Genomic DNA, 14,174 nt, shown 5'->3' with positions numbered 1-14,174 from the left:
GGGTAGGGGGCTACTGAAAAGGGCTAATTCGGGCTCTCTGGGCCAGACCCGACCCGGGCAGCCTCGGCTTCGCACTTTCAGGCGGCTCCGACGCGTCTGGGAGGATGCCTGGGAGCCCGCTCCCTCGCCATCCCTTCCTCCTTTCTTTCCCCCGGGTTCCCCCGGGAAGGTGCACCTGGAATGGCTGGGCCTGGAAAGAGGGGCGGAGGTGGAGGTGGGAGGGGACGGGAAGGGGTGAGGCCCGAGGGAAGGGAGCTATTGGTGCGGGGGGGAGGCCGCTCCGCGGAGGCGGGTGCGTGGGGGAGCAGAGGTCGCTCCTCCCAGGCACCGCTTAAGGGGGAATTTGAGTAGCTGCCCACGCCCTGGGGAAGCGGCCTACTGAGGCTCCACATTGTCTTTCGGGATCCTTAGAGGGACAAGAAGAAGGTGGCGAGGGCACCAAGAGGATATGCAGTGTTAGGTTGGAGCCACTGGAGAGGACAGTGTCCAGAAATCGGTGGAGAAAGAATAGTCCCGGGATGAAGACGCATTCAGGAAACAGGGTGCCCAGTACGGGGGCTGCAGTGAGAGGGGGCAGCACCTAGAAAGGTCCTGCGAGCTGCCGTCCCCAGTGAAAGGCCAATGTCGGGGGAAGGCGCGCTGCAGTGTCCAGAAGAGGGTGGTATAGTGGGGTGACAGGCAGTACCAAGTTCAATTGGCAGTGTTGTAGGGGATCAGTGTGAGACTAGTGCCAAGCAGGGCCAAGGGAAGACGGGAGAGGCGAGGAGGTGAAGCCCCAGGGGAAGGCACAAAGCGGGCTTTCCTTTCCCCGAGAGTGACATCATGGCAGATTCCCAAACCGGACGCACCCGGCTCGAGTGATGTCTAGCTGGTCAGAGCCAGCTCGGACCAGCGATGGGCACCTTGGCGACAGTCTGAGGGGCTGGGCACTACTAGGTCCTGGAGGGCCGCTGCTCCGCGGGCGGGGTTCTGCTCCACCTGCCTGCAGCACGGACTGTGCCCTCGGCCGGCACGCGGACTGCAGGGCCGGGCCAGGGCCGGGCTTCTCGGGGCCAAGGATCAAGGTTCCCGGCTGGGTTAGGCCCCCAAGCTTCCCACGCTTCGCGATCCACCGTCTGAAGAGGGCGCTGGAGAGCCGGGCGCAGCGCGGTACCCGCCGGGGGTGGGACTTAATCTGTCCCCGCCCTGGGCGGAGTCACCGAGCTTTGAGACTCGCCCACTGGGCCCGAGCGGCTCCGAGGTGGCCCTGCCCGGCGGAAGTGAAGGAGCCCCGAGAGGGAGGCAGCGGAAGTGGCTGCGTCGCTGCAGCGTGTGCGCGTGCGCCCTCGGCCTCGTTGCCGCTTTTGGGGCGGTACTCTGCCCTGTCTTCTTTCCTCCCTCCACGTGAGGGGGTGCGTGGATTCCCAGTGGTGGCCGCGCGCTCTGCACCTCTGCAGCTCTCGTGCCCTTCACGATGGCGGGCATCCTGTTCGAGGATATTTTCGATGTGAAAGACATTGACCCAGAAGGCAAGAAGTTTGATCGAGGTAAGGGTGTAGGAGACCCAACCACCCCAAGTGGCCCGGCCCACCCTCTCGGTACCTCCCCCAGGAAACTGTTGTTCTGAATGAGAAACTTGAGACAGCTTTTTTTATTCTGTTTGCGGTGCCCTCGCCTTGGGCTGGTGTACCCCTGGGAACCTTTAACTCCCTACAGTCCTGACGTGCTCCACCGTGCGCCTCGCTCTCACGCTGAACTTTATTATAAAAAGTAGATGGTGCCTTATCTGCTTTGTTACCGCGGGTCTTGCTGCGAGTTACCTGCCTGCCTTCCTAACCCATAATTCTGTATTGGCCTAAGAACTGTTAGCTCCTTTCGAAGTTCTCTGCATTTCATTCAGCTGACTGCTTGGTGTTATTCATTTGCCCAACGATCCGGAAGTTGTTTCTTCTTGGTGTCACTTTGCCTGGAGGCAAATGTTTTAAGACAGCTGTCAGTTCTCAATACATCCCAGCGAATCCCTCAGCACAGTGTCTCCTATTAGGAAGAGGAAGTCTTCGGACAAGCGAGAGTTTAGGCTAAATCATCCAGGCATATTTAGTTAGAGCCTGGAGACCGGCTACGGTCAGAGGTGCTTGCCACTTTCTTGGGACCTTGTCACCAGACTACCTTCTTCCTTCTTGTGAATCTGTTTCTGATTGCACTTGTGTGATGGGTGTGGGCATGTTAGAGGATTTGATCTCTGGCATATGGCCCCAAGCTGCCAGAACTACGCTTTGTAATTATGTCTGCCACTGCTCTTCCCCAGTATCCCGGCTGCACTGTGAGAGTGAATCTTTTAAGATGGACCTCATCTTAGACGTAAACATCCAGATTTACCCTGTAGACTTAGGTAAGTATCGAACACAGGCAGTGGCAAGAGGAATTTTGGTCTTTTCTTTGGTATCCACTTCTTTTTGTTGTTGTTGTTTGTTTTTTTGAGACAGGTTTCTCTTTATATCCCTGGCTGTCCTGGAACTCACTCTGTAGACCAGGCTCGCCTCGAACTCAGAAATCCGCCTGCCTCTGCCTCCAAGTACTGGGATTAAAGGCGTGCGCCACCACTGCCCAGCTGGTGTCCACTTCTTTACTCTGATGTTGCTGCTCTATTCAGGTGACAAGTTCCGGTTGGTTATAGCTAGTACTTTGTATGAAGATGGTACCTTGGATGATGGTGAATACAACCCCACAGATGACAGGCCTTCCAGGTAAGGTAGCAGTAAACAAGTGAATTAAGATAAGAATACAGTGCATACTGTATAAAGTATAATATGTAGATTATAGGTTATGGATTTATATATATTAAGTATAATTATATATTATAGAAGATTTGATGTCTTGCATATAATATATAATATACTATGCATATTATATGCCAGTGTATAACATAAGCTATATAATATGTATCAGATATGAGGCGGATATAACATTAATATTACATATAACTATGTATAGTATTATATAATACTATACAATACTATATAAAACTGAATATAATAGAAAGCATATTACATTTAATTTTATATATTATATGTTATGTTATGTATATATATTGTAAAGAAAGAAAGTATGTAAGAAAGTTTTTATTTTTGGTTTTTTGAGACAGAGTGTCTCTGTGTAGCCCTGGCTGTCCTGGAACTCACTCTGTAGAGGAGGCTGGCCTTGAACTCAGAAATCCGCCTGCCTCTGCCTCCCAAGCGCTGGGATTAAAGATGTGTGCCACCAACGCCCAGCTAGGAAAGTCTTTATTTCTAGGGATAAATGATGCTGTCAGTGAATCTGAATTACCTTAAAGACATTGCTGCAGTTAGAATTCTGACAACCAAAACTGGATGTGATGGCTTTTGTCTATAATTCCAGGAGTCAGGAGATGAATCAGGAGTTCAAGAAAATCTTTAGTCTCACATCAAGTCTGAAGCTAACCTTGGCTACATGAGACCTCATGTCTAAAAAAAATTGAAAAATAATTCAAAAGACTAGTTTTATTGATTACTGAGAGCAGTGATCGTAAACTTGTGAATTGTAGCTATTTATTTGTTTATTTGAGACAGGGTGTTTTCTCACTTTGTAGTCCTGGTTGACCTGGTCTATGTGGATCAGGCTGGCCTTGAACTCACAGTCACATCTACCTCCTCTGCCTCCTCAAAGCTGGAATTAAGGTTATATACCACCATTGGTTGCAGGTATAGCTTTTTTAAGGCTGAGGAAAGTATCATAGTAACTTAGATTTTGTGAGGGAGCTTGGTATGATAGACTATGAAGTAGTAGGTCTGGTGGCCCACACCCTTAATCCCTGCACTTGGGAAACAGAAGCACAAATATCTGTCTGTGAGTTTGAGGCCAACCTGGTCTATGTAGCCACTTGGGATAGCCAGGACTACATAGAGAGACCCTGACTCAAAGGCTAAAAGGCCATGACTCACTCTGAGTTGTCAGTTCTCAGCCTTCTGTCTCCTCATCAATAAAACACATGTCATGTCTAGCTCACAAGAGTTTCTGTGGGAATTAAAGAAGTTCATGATTCTATAATTTTTATCAACCTCCATTTTTAAAGTTACCTTATACTGTTACTATGAAGAGTAACCTGGTCTGTTGTTTGTAGGGCTGACCAGTTTGAGTATGTAATGTATGGGAAAGTGTACAGGATTGAAGGGGACGAGACCTCGACTGAAGCAGCCACGCGTCTGTGAGTAGCTGTCTAGGAAAAACCTTCCCTCCCTGCCTTGAGGTGGGGCCATGTTTCTACTTCTGTGTTGGCCCCACTCCCTTTTTCTAGCATTCCCAACCTAGGTACAAGAATTTGTCTTGGGAACAGTTTCCAGTCTGAACGTGGGTCACTCGGTATCACCGTTGTTAGGGTTTCAAGTTCCTGTAGTGCAGAGGAGACACTGGTCACCCTGTGTGAGGAACAGCAGAGCATCTTCCTGGAGAGCCACATGCAGTGTTCATAATTACGCCTTTTTTGTTGGTTTTTACCTACGTATGTGTTTGTTGCTTCTCTGTATCTCAATCCTCGGATCTTTGGTTTCCCTGCCTGATTTATTCCCCCTTTTCTTTAAAATGATGTTAAAGCAGTGTGGTTGTCAGAAACTTGAAGCAGAGAAATAATGGAAAAAAGAACAAAAGTCATCTAGGGAATCTTTTAGATACGGAGTTTGAATAGCTGTTGTGGTAGCAAATACCTTTAATCCTACCCTTAAAAGAGAGAAAGGCAGGTGGATTTCTGTGAGTTCCAGGCCAGCCTGGAAGAGTTTCAGGATACAGAGTGAAGTTTCAGGATAGCCAGGACTACATAGTGAGACCCTGTTTTTCAAAAACAGAAACAAACAAAAAAAAGAGTTTGAGTTGGTTTTTGTTGTTGTTGTTGTGTTATTTTAGTGTTTACTTTTTTTGGGAGGGGGTTGGATTGTTCCCCCCCCCCCCCCCCCCAGACAGGGTTTCTCTGTGTAGCCCTGGCTGTCTGGAACTCACTCTGTAGACCAGGCTGGCCTCAAACTCAGAAATCCGCCTGCCTCTGCCTCCCAAGTGCTGGGATTACAGGCTAGTGTTTACTTTTCTCTTTAAGATCCTTTACAATATTTTCTTCTTCTTAAACATAATTCCCCTTGTTAGTTGAAAACTCCCCAAACTTTTTTTTTTTTTTTTGAGATAAGGTCTCTCTGTGTGCCCTGGGCTGGAACTGACCCAGGCTGCTGTTGGACCCAGGAGATCTACTTTATTGCTTCCTATTGCTGGGATTAAAGGCATGAGCCATCCTCCTGGCTCTTTAGCATTTTCAAAAATGTATTTATTTGTGTATATATGTGTATCATGTGCAGGCATGAGTCCACCAGGGTCAGAAGAAGGCTTTGGATCCCTTGGAAATGGAATTATAGTGGTTATGAGAAGCCATGTGGTGCTGGGAGTGAACCCAGGTCTTCTAAGAACACCTAGTGATCTTAAGGCTGAGCCATCTCTGCAGCTCCCACCTAAACAGTCTAATAGCTTTATAACATTGCAGTCTGTGGTGGCACCTTTTGTATGGCTCCTGGTTTTGAGACAGGGTTTCTCTGTGTAGCCATGGCTGTCCTGGAACTCACTCTGTAGACCAGGCTGGCCTCAAACTCAGAAATCCTCCTGCCTCTGCCCAAGTAACAGGATTAAAGGTGTGCACCACCACTGCCCTGGCCTTCTTAAAGACTGGATGGAGAGTTGCTGGGAGGCGGTGGCCTTAGAGCCCAGACTGAGGACGGCCTTCTGTTTGTTTCAGCTCTGCATACGTGTCCTACGGAGGCCTGCTCATGAGGCTCCAGGGGGACGCCAACAACCTGCATGGATTTGAGGTGGACTCCAGAGTTTATCTGCTGATGAAGAAGCTGGCGTTCTGAACTTTGTGGGAAACCAGACTTGTTGCATGGACATTGTTCAAGCCTGTGTAGAGCTGTGGATGTTCGCCTGTAAAAGGGACAGGGCGCTGTGTCTACTGTGGGGACATCTTCAGTTTGTCTGAATCCAGTGGAAAACTGACTTGTCTGTAAATGTCAAGTGGGAGAGCTTACCATGAACCTGAAGTTGTATATGATTTTTTTTTTATTAAAGTTTACTTTTTCAGAGTCTTCTCCTTTGTCATTGGGGGTTGGGGAATCCAAGGTTTTTTCTTTTAGCCTACACTGGCTTTGAGCTTGATCTTCCTGCCACAACCCCCTGAGTTTCTGGGATTGCATCACACATGGTATATGCAAATACGGGTCTTACAACCCTCTGTGTTCTAAATCTGTCTGTTTGTCTCTCTGTCTCTCTTTCCTTACCTCACTCCGACCCCATGTGTGGTGTTTGTGTGTGTGTGTGTGTGTACTTCCATCACTTGAATCCTGGGACTTGGACTCAGATTGTCAAGACAGGCTTCTGTAATACTCAGCCTTTTTGCGGTCCTGCAGTTGTCTCTTGATGGCCTGGGTTTCTCACAGGAGCAGGTTTCCCTGCTGGGATGCCCGGGGTGTTTCCTTCCCCATCTCTTTTGGTCTTTACAAGAGGTGTTAGAAATAATGTTTAGGGAAATGGGTTGAAAATGAGTGGCCTCAGCAGGGAGGAGCAAAGGTGTTTCTTCTGTTCCCACTGTAGGGTGTGTGTGGGTGTGCTGCATTGGGGGATGGGAGGACTCTTAGGCTCTTAAGCATCCCATGGAGTCCTGCTTGGTAGGGTTGAAGGAAGATGGATTAGGTTACACTGGAAGATCCTTATCAGTGATAGTGGTACAATGTCACTGGCAGACTCCTGGCTGTCCTGGTAAAGAAAAGGCAGCTTAAAAACTGTTCTACTTAGAAGTACCTTTTTTTCCCCTTCAAACATTTATTTTGTGTGTATCACACATCTTACTGTATGTGTGTGTCAGGAGTCCACTAATGGACACATTTGGTCAGGCTTGGTGTCAGTCTCCTTTACCCACTTGAACCATCTTGCCAGCATGCTCTTCATTTGGTGTGTGTGTGTGTGTGTGTGTGTATGTGTGTGTGTGTGTTGGGGAAGAAATGATTGAATTGGATCCACAGAATAATTGAGATTAGGCTTTTGGCTTTGGTTTTGACAGGGCGGGGATCCAAGGCTTACTATGCCAGCAAGTGAGGCATCACTTAGCTGGATCTTCAGGCAAGGTTAAAAAAAACCCTAAAGGTGGAGTCTGAGGTGTCAACTGTCTGAAACTTGTTAGTCAGGGGTGACCTTGAATTTAGGATCCTCCTGCCTCAATTCACAAACCGTTGAGTTTACAGGTATGCACCTGGTTTCAGGATTAGAGTCTTAAGAAGGCAGCTAGGTAGAGTTACATCGCAGAAACCGGTTCCTCAGATGTGCCAGTGTGGGCCTGGAGCTTAGGCTGTGCTGCAGTTCGGCATTCTCACGGGCCGTCTGACTGCTGCGAACCCACCCCTTGGTCTCCGGCTTGTGTAGTTGTGTAGCTCTGGCTCTTGTGTGTGTTGTAGTGTTTGGCTGGATGAGTTTTGTTTGTTCACTTTGGTTTTGTGCTGAGAGGATTGAACCCAGGACTTGTGTTCGCTAGGGAAGAAAGGGCTTTATCACTGAGCTATGTCCCTACCATAAAAATTAATTTTTGAGACAGAGTCTCTTGTGGTCTAGCCTGGACTCAAACTCTGTGTGTAGCCGAAGTGCTGGGTTTGCAGGCATGTGCCATTCTGTCCAGCTTTTTTTTTAACTTAAATTTTATTTTATTATCGTGTGTGTGTGTGTGTGTGTGTGTGTGTGTGTGTGTGTTTGGAACTGTGAGATCCTGGCTTCTCCACCTACATGGTAGTCTTTTCTCCTTTACTTTGGGACAGAAGAAGGAAAACTGTCACCAGTCTTCTCATACGACTGGCCATTGCAGGTTGGCCCTTGGCAATATAGTTTTTGTAGTCGTGCAAGGTAAACCTCTAGCATCAACAAAGTTGAGACTTAGGTTTACTTGCAAAAACCCGTAAGTCTGCCTTCATTTTGGGGTTCCCAGTAAAGTTTGTGGTGGTCACACAGGGCTGCTTTTTTAGATGTATTTGTGGAAATTATAAAGAGCCTTCAACTGCTCTGCGCTTGTCCTGCTGTGTGCGCTGTGGAGGCTGACTCTGGCCACTCCCTGCACTTCCGCCTGACCTCCACAGGAGGGAAGCAGGAGCCCAGGCCTGCTGAGCTCCTGCTGAGCTGCCGATGCTCAGGTGTTTGCTCAGCTGTCACATCCCAGTCTTCACTGAACCGGCATCGTGTGCACAGCCTTACCTGGGGCGCGGGGTTCCCTGGCTTCCTGTTAGCTTTCTTGGGAGGTAGGGTTCAGGAGATCTGTTGTCTCAGTGAAGATCATTGGTCCCTGATTTTTAATTGGCTTTTGGGTGCTCTCAGTTATGTCTCTAAGTAGGGTCAGCCTTTCTAAGAGATAACCTGCTAATCCTTTATCAAGAGCAGTATCTCTTGAGGACCAAACATTCTCACTGAGAGTTACAGTAAAGGGAATGAGGGCATTGCAGGGGTGGAAGCAGGGAGGCTTAAACTTGAAGCCAAGGAAAATTCCCTTTTGTTTTCTGACACAGTGTAGTCTCTACCTGGGTTAAAAGGCCAGACCAGTCTAGGGATTTGCAGACTTAATGTATGAAAGCACATATAGAGAATTAGTGATTTTCAAATTTATACAGAAAATAGACCAAAGACCGTTAGCTGCGCTGATGTCTATTGCTGATAGGTTAAAAAAAATAGCTCCTAAAATTTTACAGTGTCCTGTCTCGTGTAGCCCGTTCCTGGGCCTTCTAGGTGAAAGCAGGACATATGGTGAGCTGCAGCGCCTCTCAGAGCCTTCCAGGGAAAGCTTGGCCCTGAGAGGTGTTGCAGGACTCTTGCTCACTGTGCTTCCTGAGACAAATTCCGGGAATGAGGGTGCACTGCGATTGGATGAGGGCTGCTGGAGTTAGGCATGGCGGTGGAAGGGTCAGATAACAGGGAGTGGAACTGAGGTGGAGATCCACGGGTGGGCAGGGTAGGTGAAGGGGGGAAGAGTGTGTGTCCATTAGGAGCAAGGCTTGGAGAAGGAGGAAGTCCACCCTGGAGGTCGAGGGGCAGGGAGCCTTTGTAGAAATCTCCTTGCACAATGTCTGGGACTTCCAGGGTCTGAAGTGATGTTCCAGCAAAGAGCCCATGAGTTCCACTCACAGGTCCGTGTGTCCTGTTCAGATGTCCAGGGATTTGGTCTGGGGACCTGGAGGTTTGATTTAGCTGACCAGGAATAATCTTGGCTCTGAGTCCTTGAAGCCTGCTCAGAAGTCCAGGGCCAGTAGTTCTGGCTATGACACTGAAGTTCGTCTCCAACAATCCAGAAGTCCTGTTTGGGAACTTGTTTAGTGTGAGGAGTTGAGAGGTACTGCTTGGGACAGCTGTGGTGGGCAGGGTCCGTCTGACACAGAGGATGGGACCTTCCACCAGAAGCAGGAAACGCACCTTTCCCCGCAGCAGCTGTTGCAAGCTCAAGAAGAGGGCATTGGGGTCCTTGTGAGCTGTGGTCCGGCCCTGTAGAGGAAGCTGAGGGCAGAGGATGGGCCTGAGGCCAGTGAGTTAGCCCACATATCAGGCCTCTTCTGACCGAGGAGCTAGGTTTGCTTGCCAGTACCCAGGTCACTCTGTACAGGCGGGCTTTCATACACTGAAAGCACCTAGAATCCTTTGTCTTCCCCCAGCTCCTCAGAGGGACTGAGTAACAGGGTAGTTTCTATAGGTCTGGGTGGGGACTTACCTGGGTTCCAAGGAGGCCTTGCAGGGCCCCCAGGAGGAGGCGGACCTGCCCAGAAAGCTGTCCCAGGAGGGATGAGAGGCAGGAGGGTTCCAGCTGTCCTCGCGCTGCCATCACTCCCTCTAGTAGAAGGGACACGGCCCCTAGAATGTCCTGTGCCTTGCTCTGTTCCTGGGAAAGAAAAAGTGGACTGTTTAAAAAAAAACAAAAACCCGTGCTAAGAATGGGTGGGGAGCCATAGGAGTAGCCAACAGGATGAATCACGGAGCGGAGAACTGGACAGGATGAGGCTCCCACCCATCCCAGGAATTCCTTCACAGTCTCCTAATAACCGGCCACTGGCCTCCGCTTCAGCAACTCCAGTGTCCATCAGTGCAGCCTGGTCTGGCATGGACGCTTAGAATGCCACTCCACCTTGATGCGACTTTTAGCTCTAGGCTGCAGCATTGCAGTCCTAGTCTTTCCAATACAAAACTGTTGCCCATAGCGTTTCTAAGTTAAATGTAGCAACAAAACTGTCACCATAACTGTGAAGATGAAGGGAGGGGGCTTAACAAATGGCAGAGCTGGAGATGATGGCACCTGCCTGGAATCCCAGCACTTGGGGGGCTGAGACAGGAGGATCTCAAGTTCAAGGCCAATCTGGAATCCATAGGTAGACCCTGTTACAAACACAGAGCTAGAGCTATAATTTATATGACTCATATAATAGGCTAGCCTGTAGCTCCTTATCTTTCTGCCCCACTCTCTGAGCTGCTAGAATTTCTGGTTTGTGTCACTATGCTCAGCAAGGATTTGAATCTTGATTTTGCCTTAATTTAGTGGTGCTTTCAGCTTTATGTCCCCTGTGGACAGCAGATCGGATTTCATGCCAGCTTCAGAAGGGGGAGAAGCTGGGCAGTGACGGTGCACACCTTTGATCCTAGCACTTCATAGGTAGGCAGAGGCATATGGATCGCTGAGTCTGAAGCCAGTCTGCTCTATAGAGCAAGTACCAAGATAGCCAGGGATAGACATAAAGACACCCTGACTTGGAAAATCAAAGAAGAAGAAGGAGGAAGAAGAAGAGGAAGAAGAAGAGGAAGAAGGAAGAAGAGGAGGAAAGAGGAAGAAGAGGAGGAAGAAGGAAGAAGAGGAAGAAGGAGAAGGAAGGAGAAGATAAAGAATAAGAAAGAAAGAAAGAAAGAAAGAAAGAAAGAAAGAAAGAAAGAAAGAAAGAAAGAGGAAGAAAGAGCGAGTCAGACAGTGGGTTGGGCATGCCTTTAATCCCAGCACTTGGGAGGCAGAGACACGCAGATTTCTGAGTTCGAGGCCAGCTTGGTCTATAGAGTAAGTTCCAGGACAGTCAGGGCTACACAGAGAAACCCTGTCTCGAAAAGAACAAAAACAAAAAAAAAAGAAAGGAAAGGAAGGAAGGAAGAGAGAGAGAGAGAAAGAAAGAAAGAAAGAAAGAAGGAAGGAAGGAAGGAAGGAAGGAAGGAAGGGAGGAAGGAAGCAAGCTGGGTCCTCGGAATGGCTCAGAGGGTGGAGGTGCTTGTGGTCGAGCTCAATGACTCTGACCTCCATGTAGCACGTGCCGCCATGGATATAAACAAATGCATTAAATAAAAGATTGAACAAGAATAAGAATAGGTCAAAGGTATGGACACGAAAGGTTTCTAACCAACTTTTTATGGTATTCAGTTTCAAACCTTTTTAGCATGCATATATATGTACTATCTCATATATGTGTGTGTATTATATATACACAAATATACATATATACAAATATATATACGTATGTGTGTGTATATATATACACATATGTATGTATATATGTACACACACACACACACACACACACACACACACACATATGTATTTGAGATACTGTCTCATCCCTGACTGGCCTTGAATTTACAGAGATCTGTTTGCCACTGTCTCCTGAGTGATGAGATTAGAGGCATGAAATTAAAGCCACCAGGCCCAACCTATTTGACATACTGGTCAGAAACTTGTTATTGTTTTCTCAAGAGCTCATCATAGATGAACGTAACTTGGGATAAGGTGGCCAACCTGAAAGTAAGACTTTTAGGGAATTCAAGAATTTTCAAGACTATGGGGAGCAGGAGGGATCTGATAATAACAGGATTTAGGGAAGGCGATGTAACACATTTTCTCCCTCCTTTTCCTTTTTTTTTTTTTTTTTTTTTTTTTTTTTGAGATGGGCTCTCACTCTGCAGTCTAGCCTGGCCTGGAACATCGTAGGTTAGCCGATGTGAGGTAAGGAGCCTCTTACCGTCTGGGTTTTCCATTCTCCCAGGCTAAAGTCCACAGCAGGCAGCAGGACAGGGATAGACAAAGGGTTGATGTCAGGACACTGGCTCTGTTAAGAAAGATGGGGGCAGGAGGGAAAAGCTGAAATAGAAGTCAGGATGGTGTCCCCTGACTGGGGTGGTCTTCCTTAGTACCGTGTTCATGCTAGAGCTTCTAAAGCTAATGCAAAGCACAGTCCTTCCCAGAGTTAAGACATGGTGGTCTCGCCAAAGACAATACTGGAGCGAGAGGAACTGGAGGTCTGAGTTCCTTAACTCAGTTAAGTGGATAAACAGCAGAGGGCTTGGGACTGCTCACCAGTCGGCTGTGGAGGAGGTAGGAGTCACGAAGCAGTTTATTTAGGAGTCTGGGGTCACAGGCCGGAGGAACTGGGCTGGACAGAGTTAGTCTTGCCGTGAGGAGAAGCATGGCCACCAGGAGCAAATCTTAGATGAGGACAGGTGAAGTTGAAGGGTAGATAAGGAGAAACTAACTCATTCTCAGGTGGTGACTCAGGGATCCCCACTTGGGAGCCAGATCTGAAATCCAGGGGTCTGCTGTCTAGACAGATGCCTTTTGTTGGGAGACGGGGTTTCCCAGCCCTCTGCCCACCTCCCCAGCTGCCAGGCCGGTCTTGGACCTGCCCTTAGCCCGTCATGGTCGCCTTACCAGTCAGCTCCATTCTGGCCAGGGTGTCTAACTGGAGTGGCTCCCTGGATGGGGCCTCTCCCCTGAGTCTTTCCTGGGGCCATGGAGGCGGCTTGGGCTTTTGTACTTCTGCACAGAGCGGGGTGGGGGAGAGGTGGGCCAAGGATCTGTCCTGAAAATGACAGAAAGAGTGAATCTTCCAACAGGTTCCAAGGAAAAGACTTTCTGGCACGGAGGTAACAGATGCTTGGAGGCCGTGAGCTGCTGGCCACCTGGGGCCTGAGCTGTTTGTATCCCAACTGGTCCCATGCTTTCTTGTGACTGAAACATATAGTGCCTCCTCTTTGTGAGGGCTCTTCAGTGACTCTGAGAGACTTGGTGCTGGGCCACCAAAGGCTGCCCTGTTGAGAGCAGCATGATGCTACGTGCACATTTTAATGGACTCCATTTTGAGCACCATTGGTTGTTAGCTGGGAGAGAATGTGGGATGGGATAGAGAAGGGGGTGTTGTAAAGTCTGGAGAAAATGGGTCACCAGGCCAAGAAGAGAAAGCGGCAGACGGGCACATGTGCCGAGGAACAGCTACAGTGTTGGGGTGTTGGGAGTGGGGCTGAGGCAGGAGATTGGCTAAAGACATAACGGACCACCAGAGATAGGAATTAAAAAGAGAAACTTGCTTTTCATTCCTTGCCTTCTGGCCTTCAAATAAAACCCAGGACTTTTCTTTGGATTTTCAAGTTCTGAAATGCCCCATACACAAATCAAAGGGCTGTTAGAACAAGGACTTTTTTCCTGAGGCAAGTGGCCTGGGAGACCCTTACAGAGCAAGATGATACCTACCTCACATGACCCACCTCACCGCAGACACTGCCAGTGTATTTACTGCAGCTGCAGCTGCCTCCCTGCCCCCCTCCAGATACCTTCCAGATCCTTCCTGGGACCCTCACTTTTCACAAGTTGAGCAAAGAGGCGTTAAGGACCCTCCTCTTCTCACAAGGTGAGCAGAGACCTGCACCTGATTCAATATTGGGATCTCCTGGAGGTCTGTCAACACCTCCCCCACCCCCATTTCCCTCCTCTTGCCCCTCGGCTCATCTGACCCAGCTTCCCAGAGCTTGGTTCATTCAGACCCTTAAGCTAACAAGAATGAGCATATTAGGATGGGAATTAGGATTATGTCCCTTAGGGCAAAGTTCTCCAGGCCTACTGCACCTCTTTTCTTATTTTCTCATGGTCCTAAAGCACCCAGACCTATGCTGAATTCCACGAGTCTGTGAATAGTCCCTCATAAACCAGTTACCCAACCCCCTTTCCCTGCTCCGACCCGCTCCTCCCATTCTGGGAAGGCTCCACTCTTCTTGACAAAGGTCAGTGCCTGGAGGTTCCAGTTTGCTTGCCCCTCCCCCAGCTAAGAGCCCGGTTCTTTTTTGTTCTTCACACCGCACCCTCACTTAACCAGAAATGGTGCTTGCCACTC

General features: G+C 48.7%; 2 protein-coding genes across 3 annotated transcripts; one reads left to right on the top strand and one right to left on the bottom strand.

The window, feature by feature from the left end:
* The first annotated feature begins 1,222 nt into the window (after window positions 1-1,222).
* Window positions 1,223-6,113, top strand: Polr2h (RNA polymerase II, I and III subunit H). The gene is made up of 5 exons (XM_052158053.1): window positions 1,223-1,526; window positions 2,288-2,371; window positions 2,633-2,726; window positions 4,121-4,204; window positions 5,768-6,113. The coding sequence occupies exons 1-5, from the start codon at window positions 1,454-1,456 to the stop codon at window positions 5,883-5,885; spliced, it is 453 nt and encodes a 150-aa protein (XP_052014013.1). The 5' UTR covers window positions 1,223-1,453; the 3' UTR covers window positions 5,886-6,113.
* A 2,832-nt stretch (window positions 6,114-8,945) lies between these two features.
* Window positions 8,946-12,810, bottom strand: Thpo (thrombopoietin). Of its 2 annotated transcripts, XM_052158803.1 has the most exons (6): window positions 12,719-12,810; window positions 12,368-12,495; window positions 12,033-12,119; window positions 9,758-9,925; window positions 9,466-9,546; window positions 8,946-9,349 (listed from the first exon to the last, which is right to left on the bottom strand). In XM_052158803.1, exons 1-6 carry the CDS (start codon window positions 12,729-12,731, stop codon window positions 9,038-9,040), a joined length of 789 nt encoding a protein of 262 aa, XP_052014763.1. In that variant the 5' UTR covers window positions 12,732-12,810; the 3' UTR covers window positions 8,946-9,037. The 2 variants fall into 2 exon arrangements, with proteins under 2 accessions (XP_052014763.1, XP_052014761.1); XM_052158801.1 differs by having other exon boundaries at window positions 8,946-9,534; window positions 9,754-9,925.
* Window positions 12,811-14,174: the final 1,364 nt, after the last annotated feature.

Source organism: Apodemus sylvaticus, chromosome 15 (assembly GCF_947179515.1).
Source record: "Apodemus sylvaticus chromosome 15, mApoSyl1.1, whole genome shotgun sequence".
NCBI lineage: Eukaryota > Metazoa > Chordata > Mammalia > Rodentia > Muridae > Apodemus > Apodemus sylvaticus.
This window is presented reverse-complemented; position numbering and strand designations above follow the sequence as displayed.